The 16,504-nt window shown below is 37.7% G+C and overlaps 1 protein-coding gene across 2 annotated transcripts; it reads right to left on the bottom strand.

Moving 5' to 3' along the window:
* Nucleotides 1-537: 537 nt before the first annotated feature.
* LOC112743317 (receptor-like protein 49) lies at nucleotides 538-3,911 on the bottom strand. 2 transcript variants are annotated; one of them, XM_072215157.1, is made up of 3 exons: nucleotides 3,680-3,911; nucleotides 2,937-3,182; nucleotides 538-2,852 (listed from the first exon to the last, which is right to left on the bottom strand). In XM_072215157.1, the coding sequence occupies exons 2-3, from the start codon at nucleotides 3,091-3,093 to the stop codon at nucleotides 712-714; spliced, it is 2,298 nt and encodes a 765-aa protein (XP_072071258.1). In that variant the 5' UTR covers nucleotides 3,094-3,182; nucleotides 3,680-3,911; the 3' UTR covers nucleotides 538-711. The 2 variants fall into 2 exon arrangements, with proteins under 2 accessions (XP_072071258.1, XP_072071257.1); XM_072215156.1 differs by lacking the exon at nucleotides 3,680-3,911 and having other exon boundaries at nucleotides 2,937-3,533.
* Nucleotides 3,912-16,504: the final 12,593 nt, after the last annotated feature.

The following is a 16,504-nucleotide window of genomic DNA, read 5'->3' on the forward strand; positions in this document are numbered from 1 at the left end:
ACCTTTCATACTCATTGGTAATTGCTCTCTTTTTTTCTGGACTATGGTTTTGTTCCCTTAATGGGTTGTTCTGTGCTCCCTTTGATAGAGGAGGATATTGTCCCTATGGGGTGTTGTTGTAATTTTATTTCTTATTCTCCTTCAATTCCTATGAGAAAAATTAGTGCTCTTACTATGAAAAGAGAGAGATTGATCATCATTGCTTCTCCTTCTTTCTATGGTGTTGCTGACTTTTCATCTTGAAATGGAAGAGAAAGAAAAGCAGAAGAAATTTTCTGTTTTTGTTAGTAACTTTTTCAAATGAAAATATTTAGACTATGGATGGTTGTAATTTTAGTTTTGTTCGGAAATCTTATTTTATTATTACTGTTGGCCCAATTGATCTACTTATAATCTTTTTCATATCAATGAATACTTATAATCTTTTTACAAGACATCGTGTCTTGAATAAGCATAAGCATAAGAGAAAGTATGCAAAGGGAAATGGATTATTGTACGCAAAGAACACAAAGTATGGTTTTTCTGATTTCAAAAATAGAAAAATTAAAATAGATATATAACACACTATATTTATCTTTCTATCATGTCTATTTTTATGTGGGTTTACATATGGCTGACTCTTACATAAGAGAAACACAATAACTTTAAATACAAACACAAAAATAGAAATAATCTTACACACATGCAAAGACCAACATATAGACTTGTGACTTAAAAGATCTTTTTCAGCAACCTAAAAACATCTACGGCGAAAGCATTTCCCAGTGCTAACCCAGCAACAAGGCCACCCCCATATCCAATTACAATTACCATCCAATACAATTCAAAGAAAGATCCCGACTCAGAATCTTGATCGCCATCAGGTTTTTGCAATGGAAGCTTAGGATGATCTTCACATTTCTTCAACAACCGAATCCCGCACAAATCTTTGTTTCCCTTAAATGAATTTTCATCAAATGTTGAAAGTTGCCCATTTTCTGGGATTGGACCTGAGAGATTGTTGAAAGACACATTGAAGAAATCCAAGAAGGTTAGCCCTGTGAGTTGTTGAGGAATATTCCCTGACAAGTCATTGAGAGAAAGGTCGAGAACTTCAAGATTTGAAAGCTTTCCGAAGGAAGATGGGATGGTGCCACTAAACATGTTATTAGACAAGTTGAGCACAACAAGACCATTCAAACTTCCCATGGTATCTGGAATCTCTCCAGAAATTTCGTTACATGAAAGATCAATGGCTACCATGTGATGAAGGTATTGACCCCCAAGATAATCCATGACAACTCCTTTGTTGAACATTGAAAATGAAAGCAAATCAATATTTATAAACACATTCCAACTTAAATAAATCTCGTCCTTGAAATCCAGTTGTCTTTTGTTGGATATGATCATCGATTTGAAGCACATGATTATTTCTGATGTTAATTTTGTTGAGAAACCATTTTGAGAGAGATCAATGATTTGAAGCTGGGGAAATGTGTATTTCAATGGACACATTATAGCTCCGTGAAATTGATTATCACGTAAAGAAACAACCTTTAACTTAGGAAGAGATCCTAACCAGAAAGTAAATGAGTCATTGAAATGGTTATGTCTCACATCAAGAAACTCTAGCATTCTGCAGTTGACAAGTGCTCTTGGTAATTGACCATACAACTTGTTAGAACTAAAATCAATCCACTGAAGGGCATTTCCTTTCACATAAGTTTGAGGAATATTGCCAGTCAGTTTGTTTCCTGCGAGCGACAAATATTGAAGAGATTGACTAAAGCTTCCCAAACATGATGGAATCATGCCAACTAAGTAGTTGGAAGATAAATCAAGATATATAAGGGACTGCAGGTTGCATATGGAGGGGGATATTTCTCCCATCAATAGGTTGTTGGAAATTTCCAAACTCTCAAGAGTTGTTTTGTTCCATAACCAACTCGGTATTGTCTTTATGCTGTTGTCTGATATGTAAAGATGAGTCAACTCTTGCAAGTGTTGTATAAAATTGGGAAAACGAACTAAATTGCATGAACTTAAATCCAACATTTGAATTTGAGAAGGAATTGTTACGTTGGAAGTGTTCTTCCCTTCAAGAAAATACAATTTGTTGCCTCCGCCTAAAGAAAGAATAGTAAGCTTTTGGAGCTTTGAAAGCATGTCAAGCTCGATCTGTCCTTCCAATATATTATGAATTAGATCGAGAATTGTAAGGTTTTCTAACTTGAAGAAGAAATATGGAATTTCACCTTGAAGATTATTTCGAGAAAGGCCCAAGCAATTTAAAGCGGTTAGATTCATTATCCAAGTTGGGATTTCTCCATTTAAATTGCACCCACTCAATCCTAACCATTGAATTGGAGGAAGGATTGTCACATTGACATCCCTATTTTGTGAGAACAAGGACAATTTGTTGAAAGACAAATCAAGAACATTAAGCATCTTTAGCTTCAAAAACATGTCAAGTGCTAGGCGGCCTTCGAAAAAATTAGAAAATAGATCTAAAGTTACAAGATTCTCTAGTCCAAAAAGAGAGCGAGGGATTTCACCATGAAAGACATTATCTTCAAGAATCAAGTGAGCTAAATTGGTCAGGTTTCCAATGGATGCAGGTAATGTGCCCTGCAGATTTTGGTTTTCCGCAAAATTCAAATATGTTAAGTTTGCAAGAGAGAATATTCCGATAGGAAACTCACCATGTAGTTCACATTGCCAAAAAGAGAGTATTTGCAGAGATGTAAGGTTTGTGAGCGTGTGAGGTAAAGATGATGAAATGGTCACAAAATTAAGGCGAAGTTGTTCAAGTCTTGTTGAGTTTTGAATTAAGCTTCGCAGAGTGGATTCCTTGAGATGTAAACGCTTGATAACTGGAAAATCAAGCTAGTCAATATAGCTGCTTAGATCAAGGGACAACAAGTTGGACAAATGGGAAATTTGAGTTGGGACTTCACCTGACAATGTGGTTTCACCAAATTGAGAAAGATTCAAATGCCTCAGTTGTGACAAGTGACCTATCCTTGCTGGAATTTGCGAGTGATTGAAGTCATTGTCAGAAAGATCAAGGCATTGAAGATGCACAAGTGAGAAAAGGGTGCTATTAGCATCCATGGAACCATAGAGCAGGCTGCTACTAAGATCAATGGAAATGACATGACCTGTGAGCTCATCGCATTCAATGCCATCCCAGGAGCAGCAATCTGTGGTTGGAATCCAGGAAACAGTTTTAGGATAACTGAAAGTATTGTAAGATGCAGACTTACTTATGAAGAAGCTTTGTTTAAAGCTGAGCAAGGCATTGCTTTCATGTTGATGGCATTCATGATGATGAGTAGTAGTTGAATCATTCAAAGTTAAACAGTTTGTAAACAGGGAGGATGAGAAGAGGAGAAGAAACTGTATGGACAAAGCAACAGAATGCAACAACCCCATCATTGTCATTTTTATCGAAATAGGTTTCAATGGATGAAATATTTGGACACTCTAATCGGTTTTTATAGTGAAGCAGTTATGGTGATACTATTTTTGTCACTACTATTTGACTTTGTTACATGAATCTTCAAGACTTCTCTACTCATATATAGTCATCACCCGCAGGTACCTTTCTAACCTTAATTATCTTTCACTTCATTTAATTACCTCCACAAACTTCCTTAGCTTGTTTTCGGTGTTCTAAGTGATGATAAATCATACTCACCTCACGAGATTGTGATGTTGGTTGCCGTTCATTTTGGGGACACGGCATCTGCAGACCCTTTCAAAGTTCAAAGAACATGCATGAAGGCTGAGAGCCTGACACATTCATGTCATTTTGCCATACTTAGCTTACGTTGGATTCCTTCTAAAATGGTGTTATTTCAATGTAATTGCCGCATCAAACCTCTGTGCTTGCATTGGTTATCCTCCACAAACTTAACTCTCTTTCTCACACTCGAGGTTTTGGATATTTGTCTCTAGTATTTGAGTTTGCTAACTTGCATTCTATCGTTATACTTAATCTTCTATCTTTAATTATTTGATACTCTTTATTTCTTAAAGACCTTCAATTCAATTGCAAAATTTTTCAAAACCATTTGATTTATTTTATCACTTTTTATCAAGTACACATGAGTTGAAAGTTACTTCTAAAATCAACATATTATGATATATATTGATGGTTTTTAGTGGCTAAGAAAAGGGGGGTTGAATCTTAGCCCCTTTTTCACTTAACAACACTTGCAGGTCTTTGAAACAATTTCTGGAGACTTTTTTATTTTTGACTCGTACCCAACCACGAGACTTTTTCTTTTTATCTCGTGACCCGGCACGAGATATTTTTCAGTTTTATCTCCTGTGCAGAAACAGAAATGGAGTAGAAGAGAGAGAAAATTACACCCAGATATATCCTGGTTCAGCTGGTAAGTGCAGTGCAGCCTACATCTAGTCTCCATCACAACAATGATGGAATTTCACTATAATCATCTTTCATTACAAACACCAATTCTCCCTAGGAACTACCATTCCTATTTGGGATAAGTCCAGAATCTAAACCCAAAAACTGAACTTGACTTGGTCACTGCCAAGCTTTCAATTGCTAAGTGCTAACCCAACTTGCAAGGGGATTCCCACAGAATCATGAAACACAACACAGATGTACAAAGGACCTCTAAGGACATCTGTGGCTTTTTCTTTTAATTTTGCACTCTCTGCCTTTTTCCGCTCTATGGCTTTTTCTTACAAACCTCACTGTTTGCCTTTTTCCATGAGACTCAAGAAAGAAAAAATTAAACAGAAAAATACAAAACAGAATACATTGAAGGAGAAGAATATATGTTAGCTTAGGTAGCTCTGAGAACTCTGTGCCTTGCACTCTCACTCCTTGCTTCAAGCCATGTCTATTCTCCCTATTTATAGAGGGAGAAGTCTCCACGGTTGAAACCAAAAGAACCAAGCTAATCTTCTTCTTCTTCATGCAAACCGGTTCGGCCAAAGAGAGAGGTGAAGTAACCGAATGCAATAACCAACATGCAATTACCTCTGGTTCTTCCTTGTAACCAATAATCATCAATCCGAGCCTTCCATCTTGCCTTGCACTCCAAGATGGACTCCTAGCCCTTGATGCTTCATGATGATGACAGCTTCATCTGCTCCATCCTCTGCCTTTTTCATCACGTAGCCACTGTAGCTACCTCCTGTGGTGGTTGAGCAGAATCAGAGACAAGCCATCCCTCCAAGGATCTTCTTCCTCTGACCGAGATCTTCTCTTCTATTTTTGGTATGGAGAGGCTAAGATCTCTTCACCAAATCTTACCTTTCTTGGTTGAAGATCTTAGCCACAGCATACTTTTTGTTTTCTTTTTCTTGCCATCATGTCATGGCCCGAACCTGGCCATGACTGGCGCTCAAGGGACAAGTCCCTCAGCAAGCCAAACGACCAAAATTTCAGAAAAACGGACAGAATCTCTTCTGTTTCTAGGACCTTACCAACATGAATATTAATTCCCTGTATCAATAATAAACATCTATTTCCATAGACAACAACAACAGCACATTCCAACTACATCCATAACCACATATATCCAAAATACGCATCATATATATATATCAAGTTGATAACTAGAGTATATAGTTAAATCCATAAGTCTTACATAACTAACTTATAATTACTATATAAACAGTTCGAGATTCAAAATAGCATAACCCACACGAGGATCCTGCCTGTGACATATGGAGCATTGACATAATCTAAATTTTGAGCAAAGGTTCCATTACATAATACTTAGCCCTTGGAAAGAAGAAGGGCTCACCAAAATGACTATGATCTACTGAGGGGCAGGTGGAATGGAACCTGGAATGACTCCTGTATCTGAAAAACATGAGAATATAATAGGGTGAGTTTTGCAACTCAGTGAGCAAACATTATATCTATAACCCACACGAGACAATACAAGTTTTACCATGAAAATTTATACTTCTTTTCAGAGATGAGGAATCCATATTAAGTAACTATGCAAATAAATAGATAAATAAGTAAGCAGAATAAACTGAAATGGGAGTTCTCATTCCAGAAGTCAAATCAAATCGAATATTACACATCTAGGGCGGCTCCACCTCTAAGGGTAGCCCTTTCCTCTAGTGTGCCCGTACGATATAACAGATCCAACGTGTGGCCTACACGTTGGGCTAGCAACGCCCCTGCTAGCTGAGGTTTGAGTTAGATGCATCTAAGTTAACGTCATAACCGCCGTTAACTACGGTTTTCTAGTCAGAGTCTCCCAAACCAATCCAAACCAAGTCATTTATAACAAATCTCTAATAATTATAACATATTACTAAATTTTCATATTAAGTCAAAAATATATATAAGAATGCATACTAAAATTTAATTAAAATTTAATAAAGTCAAATAAAAAAAGACATGTATGCTTTACAAAATATATAAATATCGTCTCGTGTGTATTTTTATAAAATTGTGAGTTTCACGAATCATTATTTATTTCAAAAATTCAAAAATCACAATAGTAAAATATTTTCAAACTCTAAAATTAATGATTCAACAAAATATTGATAATAATATATTTAAAAAACAATTATAGATATAATATCCACTCACAACTTGATTCCAAAGAACCGGAAGCAACTCTGAGCGCGTCAACGAGCTACCAATTGATGTCCAATAATTCTACAACTCTAGAAATAGGACAATAATAATATTTGTGAGCTACTAATATTGTCAATTAATATAATCTTGCTCACCTTAACAAAAGCCCCAAATTTTCTAACCCTAATAACCCTAATTCGGATTTATACATACCCATAAATATAGAGATGACAAGAATTGGGAATATGGCTAATTATTGAGTCAAAGAGTTACCTTAAAGCCTCAATAATAATTGGAACTCAAGGATTGAATGGTTCCTTCACTCATTAAGTTGAAATCACATGATTTGGAGGTTTTGAGAAAATAAGATTTTGAATAAAAGAGGTAGAGTAGAGAAGAAAAGAAAGCAAGATGATAAAGGTGAGTTTGATGATATAGGGTGGTTGATGCAAGGAGAAGAGATGAGGAATTGTAGTTGAGAAGGAAAGAGAAGAGAGGATTTTTAGTGTTGTTGTTAGGAAGAAATAAAAAGAAGAAATGAAAGAAAGAAGGGGAGTGTCGAAGGAGGGGGGGCACGGAGAAGAGAAAATAAATGTTTAAGTGGGGGCATGTGCCCCCCACGTGCTCTCCCCCCTTTTCTTTTTTTTTTTTCTTGTCAGTTACTACATTCTCTCCTCCTTAGAAAATTCGGTCCCCGAATTTCGAATTTATATACGGTGATAAGTGTGATAGTTACCTTCGGACTCAAACAAATACGGATATTTGTCGCGCATAGCGTCCTCTACTTCCCAAGTTGCTTCTTCTACCGAATGATTCTTCCAAACAACCTTCACAGACGCTATCTCTTTAGAACGTAGTTTCTTTACTTGGCGATCAACTATAGCCACCGGTTCCTCTTCAAATGATAAATCTTCCTTCAGCTCTATGGCTTGTGGTGCAAGCACATGAGATGAGTCAGGAAGGTATTTGCGCAACATTGATACGTGAAAGACTGGATGAATCATAGACAACTCAGGCGGCAATGCCAAGCGGTAAGCAACTGCACCTATTCTGTCCAGTATCTCAAATGGACCAATGTATCGAGGACTAAGCTTGCCTCTTTTCCCAAACCTCATCACTCCCTTCATAGGCGACACTCTAAGAAATACCTGATCACCCACTGAAAACTCTAAGTTACGCCTTCTGTTATCAACATAGGCCTTCTGCCTACTCTGAGCTGCTAATAAACGTTCTCTTATTATGCGAACCTTCTCAACTGCATCTTGTACCAAATTTGGCCCCAAAAGCTTAACCTCACCAACCTCAAACCACCCAACAGGTGACCTGCATCTTCTCCCATAAAGAGCCTCAAAAGGTGCCATTTGAATGCTGGCTTGATAACTATTATTATAAGAGAACTCGATCAAAGGTAGATAGCTGTTCCAATTTCCACCAAAATCTAGAACACAACACCTTAACATGTCTTCCAATATCTGGATCGTCCTCTCTGATTGTCTATCGGTTTGAGGGTGAAAAGCTGTGCTAAGATCCAGACGAGTTCCTAACGCTTTTTGAAAAGATTTCCAAAAATGAGAGGTAAACTGGGGCCCGCGATCTGAAATAATGGACACTGGAATTCCATGTAGCTTAACTATCTCATCAACATAAAGTTGAGCATATCGAGCTGCACTAAAAGTTGTTTTTACCGGAAGAAAGTGAGCTGACTTTGTCATTCTATCCACAATTACCCAAATTGAATCAAAACCTTTAAAGCTACGAGGTAAACCTGTTACAAAATCCATCGTAATCCTTTCCCACTTCCATTCAGGTATCTCAATTTGTTGCAACAACCCAGCAGGTCTTTGATGTTCAGCTTTAACCTGTTGGCAAGTTAAGCAATGAGAAACAAAAACCCCTATGTCTTTTTTCATGCCTTCCCACCAAAACAATTGTTTCAAATCTTGATACATCTTATTGGAGCCCGGATGAACGGTATACTTAGAATTGTGAGCCTCCTCCAAAATAGCTTTCTTCAAGTCGTGGTTATCTGGCACACATAAGCGTTGACCACAACGCAAGACATCTTGATCAAGAGAAAAGTTTGAGTTCCTCCCATTGCGAACATCTTCTATAAGCTTTCTTAGTTTCGGGTCATCACGTTGTGCAGCATTGATCTGTTCTATTAGGGAAGATTGGGCTCGAACATGTGCTAAGAAAACTCCTGATTCTCCAATGTCAAATTGAATTCCACCGGCCTCCAATTGATGGACTTCTTCAACAATTGGTCTCCTTGCAAGAGTGATATGGGCCAAGCTACCCATAGATTTTCTACTGAGGGCATCTGCTACAACATTTGCCTTTCCAGGATGATACAAAATAGTACAATCGTAATCTTTTAGCAACTCCATCCACCTCCGTTGTCTCAAATTTAAATCCTTCTGTTGAAATATATACTTCAAACTCTTGTGATCCGTATAGATCTCACAGGTCTCACCATAAAGGTAGTGTCTCCAAATCTTCAAAGCAAAAATGACTGCTGCCATTTCCAAGTCATGAGTTGGATAATTCTGCTCATGCTTCTTGAGTTGTCGTGAGGCATAGGCAATAACGCGGCCATGCTGCATCAATACACAACCCAGTCCTATCCGAGATGCGTCACAAAAGACTGAGAATCCCCCAGACCCAGAAGGTAAAACAAGAACTGGTGCTGAGGTTAGACAAGCCTTAAGTGTCTGGAAACTTTCCTCACAAGCTTCTGACCATTGAAACTTCACATTTTTCTGAGTTAACTTGGTTAATGGTGCCGAAATTCTGGAGAAGTCATTGATGAATCGCCGATAGTAACCGGCCAATCCTAGAAAGCTACGAATTTCCGTCACTGTAGTAGGCCTTGGCCACTTCTGAACGGCTTCTACTTTCTTTGAATCCACCATGATTCCATCTTTTGATACCACATGCCCCAAAAATGTCACTTGATCAAGCCAAAACTCACATTTAGAAAACTTAGCATAAAGCTTGTGATCCCTTAAGGTTTGTAACACAATCCTCAAATGATACTCATGCTCTGTATCATTTTTCGAATACACTAAGATATCATCGATGAAGACGATAACAAAGCGATCTAAGAAAGGTTTGAAGACTCGATTCATTAAGTCCATGAAAGCTGCAGGCGCATTCGTCAGACCAAAGGACATTACTAAGAACTCATAGTGGCCATAGCGAGTACGAAAAGCAGTTTTCGGAATGTCTTCCTCTTTTATCTTCAATTGATGGTACCCTGAACGTAAGTCGATCTTTGAGAAACAGGTAGCTCCTTGAAGTTGATCAAACAAATCATCAATCCTTGGCAATGGATACTTGTTGCGAACAGTTATCTTATTGAGCTGACGATAATCTACACATAGTCGCATCGTTCCATCCTTCTTCTTTACGAATAGAACAGGAGCTCCCCACGGAGAAGTGCTAGGACGAATGAATCCTTTCTCTAGCATATCTTCCAATTGAACTTTCAATTCTCGTAACTCAGTTGGAGCCATACGATAGGGAGGAATGGACACAGGTTGGACTCTCGGAGCTAATTCTATGGAAAACTCAACTTCGCGGTCAGGTGGCATCCCTGGTAGCTCATTAGGGAACACGTCAGGAAATTCTCTAACTATTGGAACCTGATCAAGACTAGGCACTTCGGCATCAACATCTCTAACAACTGCCAGAAATCCTTGGTTCCCCTTATCCATCAATTGCATAGCACTCATAGATGAGATGATGCTAGCTAAAGTGGGACAGTCATCACCCTTAAAAACAAAAGGTGAGATACCCGGTATGTCAAACTTCACAGTTTTGGAGTAACAGCCCACATCAGCATGACAAGCTGCTAACCAATCCATGCCTAAGATGACATCAATATCTTCCATTGGTTCTAAAAGGATCAAATCAGCTAAGGTTTCAACCGTATTAATTCTAACAATACAAAATCGAAACACGACTCGGACCACCATGGAGACTCCAAGTGGAGTGCCAACATGAAATGGGTGGGATAACAGTTCAGGTTGTTTATCGAAATGAGATGCAAGATGTGGAGATACATATGAATAATGAGAACCCGTATCAAATAACACTCGCGCATCTAAAGAACAAACTTGTAAAGTACCTGCCACCACAGCATTAGAAGCTTGAGCATCTTGACGTGTTAAAGCATACACACGTGCCTGACCTCTTCCTCTTTGGCTCCCTCCTCTGTTATAAGTCTGACCCCTGCCACCTGCTCCTCTGCCACTAGGACCAGAAGAATTTCCAATAGACATAGCTGAAGATGATGGCATTGGTGTTGTAGGACGTGCAATACTTGGAGCAAAGCCTCCTCTAGGATTTGGACAATCCCTCCTAAGATGACCAGATTGACCACAACCAAAACATGCACCAGTAGCCTTGAAACATATACCGGAATGGTAGATCCCACACTGCTGGCAGTAAGATTTAGTTGGTCTTGTCTGATTAGAACCATGTCCGCTAGATTGAGGGGTGCCCCCAACAAAAGGTCTTGGACTTGAAACACTCATAGGAACAGATCCAGAAGAAGCAACCCCACCGAAAGATGTTTGAGGACGAGCTCGATACCCCGAATAACCTTGCTGATTAGTCTGACCATGATGAGACTGAAATCCTCCTGAACTAGCTCCACCAGAAAATTGTCCCTTCATCTTAGGCTTCTTACCAACATCCTTAAAAGCATTTCTCTCTGCTATCCCAGCTTCAATTCCATAAGCAGAGTTTAGGACATCCTTAAAAGACATGCGTCCGACTTCAGGCATAAGAGTAGTGAACATAGGTTCTGCCAATCCACGAACGAAACGACGAACTTTCATCTCTTCTGAATTCACCAAGTACGGAGCACTCTTAGAAAGTCTAGTAAACTCCTTAGCATACTCAGTCACTGTCATGTTTTCTTGCCTTAATCTTTCAAAGGCAATTGCATCTTCTGCTTGCTTGTTAGCTGGATAAAATCGAGCGAGAAACTCTTCAGTGAACTCTTCCCAAGAAGGAGGAGGAAGTCCGGTTGCTTCTTTGCTCTCAAGAAGAGACTCATACCAATATCTTGCCGAACCACGCAAGTTGTAGGATACTAACTCAACAGCCCATTCCTTGGTGCACTTGAGAGCTCGAATAGCTTTCTTTGCGTCCTCTAGGTATTGTTGTGGATCTTCATCCAATGAATCTCCATTGAAAGTGGACGAATTCAACTTTAAATACTTCTCAATTGGTGGCTCTTGATCCCCAAACAATTGATGAACTCTATGAGGCTGAGGATTTGGCATACTAGGAATACCTGCTCCGCCCCTATTTTGATTTGTTAGGGCCTGTAATACCGCATTAAGGGTTTGATTCATTCCCCTTAATTCAGTCGCTAAGTCCGGTTGAGCCTCTCTTACTGCGGGGTTCTCTCCTTCGCGCCTATCAGCTATCCTTTGGCTCCTTGGCCTTTGTCGAAGTGCTCCAAGTGGCGGAGAAGCTGCCCTATTAGATTCAGCAGTATCAGGAGCATTAACAGCTCCACCACGTCTTTTCTTAGGTGGCATCTTCCACCTATTGAGTAAGTAAAGCGATTGGATCACCAACGACATATGTATATGCAGTTCAAAGACAATAGGACAGACAGAAAGAATTATGAGATCAAAAGATTGAGGATGACTTCCTATAGGCCTCTAGTAACATCACACTTTGTGAAAATGGGCCGGCTTCCATTTGCACAATTGCGATCTTACTAAAGGACACTTGCTCCATATTACACAGGAAAACCTAAGGCTCTGATACCACTTTGTCATGGCCCGAACCTGGCCATGACTGGCGCTCAAGGGACAAGTCCCTCAGCAAGCCAAACGACCAAAATTTCAGAAAAACGGACAGAATCTCTTCTGTTTCTAGGACCTTACCAACATGAATATTAATTCCCTGTATCAATAATAAACATCTATTTCCATAGACAACAACAACAGCACATTCCAACTACATCCATAACCACATATATCCAAAATACGCATCATATATATATATCAAGTTGATAACTAGAGTATATAGTTAAATCCATAAGTCTTACATAACTAACTTATAATTACTATATAAACAGTTCGAGATTCAAAATAGCATAACCCACACGAGGATCCTGCCTGTGACATATGGAGCATTGACATAATCTAAATTTTGAGCAAAGGTTCCATTACATAATACTTAGCCCTTGGAAAGAAGAAGGGCTCACCAAAATGACTATGATCTACTGAGGGGCAGGTGGAATGGAACCTGGAATGACTCCTGTATCTGAAAAACATGAGAATATAATAGGGTGAGTTTTGCAACTCAGTGAGCAAACATTATATCTATAACCCACACGAGACAATACAAGTTTTACCATGAAGATTTATACTTCTTTTCAGAGATGAGGAATCCATATTAAGTAACTATGCAAATAAATAGATAAATAAGTAAGCAGAATAAACTGAAATGGGAGTTCTCATTCCAGAAGTCAAATCAAATCGAATATTACACATCTAGGGCGGCTCCACCTCTAAGGGTAGCCCTTTCCTCTAGTGTGCCCGTACGGTATAACAGATCCAACGTGTGGCCTACACGTTGGGCTAGCAACGCCCCTGCTAGCTGAGGTCTGAGTTAGATGCATCTAAGTTAACGTCATAACCGCCGTTAACTACGGTTTTCTAGTCAGAGTCTCCCAAACCAATCCAAACCAAGTCATTTATAACAAATCTCTAATAATTATAACATATTACTAAATTTTCATATTAAGTCAAAAATATATATAAGAATGCATACTAAAATTTAATTAAAATTTAATAAAGTCAAATAAAAAAAGACATGTATGCTTTACAAAATATATAAATATCGTCTCGTGTGTATTTTTATAAAATTGTGAGTTTCACGAATCATTATTTATTTCAAAAATTCAAAAATCACAATAGTAAAATATTTTCAAACTCTAAAATTAATGATTCAACAAAATATTGATAATAATATATTTAAAAAACAATTATAGATATAATATCCACTCACAACTTGATTCCAAAGAACCGGAAGCAACTCTGAGCGCGTCAACGAGCTACCAATTGATGTCCAATAATTCTACAACTCTAGAAATAGGACAATAATAATATTTGTGAGCTACTAATATTGTCAATTAATATAATCTTGCTCACCTTAACAAAAGCCCCAAATTTTCTAACCCTAATAACCCTAATTCGGATTTATACATACCCATAAATATAGAGATGACAAGAATTGGGAATATGGCTAATTATTGAGTCAAAGAGTTACCTTAAAGCCTCAATAATAATTGGAACTCAAGGATTGAATGGTTCCTTCACTCATTAAGTTGAAATCACATGATTTGGAGGTTTTGAGAAAATAAGATTTTGAATAAAAGAGGTAGAGTAGAGAAGAAAAGAAAGCAAGATGATAAAGGTGAGTTTGATGATATAGGGTGGTTGATGCAAGGAGAAGAGATGAGGAATTGTAGTTGAGAAGGAAAGAGAAGAGAGGATTTTTAGTGTTGTTGTTAGGAAGAAATAAAAAGAAGAAATGAAAGAAAGAAGGGGAGTGTCGAAGGAGGGGGGCACGGAGAAGAGAAAATAAATGTTTAAGTGGGGGCATGTGCCCCCCACGTGCTCTCCCCCCTTTTCTTTTTTTTTTTTTTTCTTGTCGGTTACTACACATCATTACAATGGTCTTGTTGCTTGCTTCTTCTTCTCTATGATAGCTTTCCATAGCTTCCATGGTTTCCTCTGTAATATGACCGAATAGAGAAGAGAGATGAGAGAGAAGAGAGAGTAGAAAGAAAAGCAATTAAATGAGTTTGAACAAAGTAATTAAAAGTGAGTTGCTTTTGCTTCCCTCTTTGCTGAGTAGCGTGCCTTCATTAAGGCCAACCATCTAATCAATCATAATTTATCTCTCATGGTTCCAAGGACTGCATTAATTCAACTTAATAAAATTTGAATTCCATCACATGATAAAGAGATGAGATCCGTTGGAAGCATGAAGCAAAACATTTTGCTTTTCTCTCAAGATTGGTTTTGGATCAAGCAAGCTAGTAAGAAAAATAAGTTGGGCTCATAGTAAAGATTAAATTCTGGCCCAACTAAACAATTCAGCCAACATTCATATTATAATTGTGCATAAGGCTGACTTTACTGGGCTTGTTTACCAAGATATTGGCCCAATTAGCAAAACTTTATTTCAGCTAACATAATCATATCAATTTAACATCAAGGCTGAAGGTAAAATGCATATATGGGCTCGCAACAATTTTTCTTTTCTTTTCGGCCAAATCAAAACCTGCATAGCAAAATTAATTTAATCAACATATATGAATTGAAATCATATAATTAATCATATTAATAATGTTTGATCATCATCAAATTAAATTAGAGTTTTCCAAACTCATCAATCTCTCCCTTGATGACAAACATTATTAAAAAAATTGAAATGGAAAGAAATTAAAGATTTGAGTATAGAGTAGTCCCTTTTGAATACTTGGATTCCTTCCTTTCCAATTGTTACATGGCTCCCCCTCAATGTATGCTATTTTACCAAGGGAGCTTTACCTGTAACTTTTTGAAATCAAGCTTAAGGCAACTATGTTATTCAACATATAAAATTTTATAATGTTGAATGGCTTGATTTATGAACAGAGTTGGAGTGATAAACAAAACTCATTTGTTATCATAAAATTGATTTTTTGCTCAAACATACAAAGCAATTGAGTACATATCAACCAAAAATATTTTTGATGCTTCAAGAAGTTGCTATTCAATCTATTCGAAAATATTTTTCAATCAACATATCAGAGCAAAATAATCAGAGCATGGAAAATATTTTTAATCAAGCATGATCATCTCAAAATATGGCAATTATCAGAATTTATTTACATATCACAGCTTAAAAGAACTGCCAAAAATAAAATATTCTTAATCCAAAACACAGCAAACATATTTACCAAGGTAAATCAAATGCCTCCACAAGATAAATCAAATGCATATTTCTAATCCAGAACACAGTAGGCATATTTACAAAGATAAAACAAATGCATCACAAGCATCAAGCAGATCACCATAACAAGTAATTGAAACAATGGTGATCATAAATCCACAAAGGATTTCATCTCCTGTTTTCTTAATTTCAAATTTTCAGCCATTTCTCCCCCTTTTTGTCATCAAAGGGGCACCTGCAAAAAATGATATTGGAAGCAAAATATCCAAAATATAACCAAAATATCAAGAGTTTATCACAGTGTCATAGGTCTAAAGTATCCAAGCAGACTACTTACAGTATCAAATTGAGCCATAACAGGCCAATATCAATATAAGAAAAAAACAGTGATCAATCATCAGATAAATTGTAGTCAGAGCCATCTGCCTCATCATCACTGGCTGCACCCATCTCCTCCTCAAAACTCTGCAGCATTAGACCCACCCTATCTTTGCACTTTACCCAAGCCTTTTCATTTTCATAGGCTAGCTTGCGGGCTTCCTTGTATGATTGCACCATGAGCTTGGACATGTTGGAGAATTCAGTAAGAATTTCTTTGATCGATTCTGCCGTTTTAGAGGACTCAGGTGGCCGACTCTCAAACTCACTGTCCGAGGGTAAAGGTTTCTTCCCTTTGGTACCCTTCACAGCTCCTCCTCCTTTAATCATTGAGACCTTATTCTCTACAGCTTCATTTGTTAAATCAATTTTAAAATATTCAAAAATACTGGTGAGAAACATGCGATAAGGTAAATTTGCCTTTTTGATACTTTTGACAGATTCCCACATGTGCCTTATCATAAGGTATCCAAATGAAATAGGAGTAGAAGTAACAAGAGCAAAAAGTACAAGAGAGTCAGAAACAGTTACTCTGTTATGTGAACCACTTTGAGGAGTTAGAATATGAGTGATGATCCTGTGTAGTAATGA

Source organism: Arachis hypogaea, chromosome 14 (assembly GCF_003086295.3).
Source record: "Arachis hypogaea cultivar Tifrunner chromosome 14, arahy.Tifrunner.gnm2.J5K5, whole genome shotgun sequence".
NCBI classification, from domain to species: domain Eukaryota; kingdom Viridiplantae; phylum Streptophyta; class Magnoliopsida; order Fabales; family Fabaceae; genus Arachis; species Arachis hypogaea.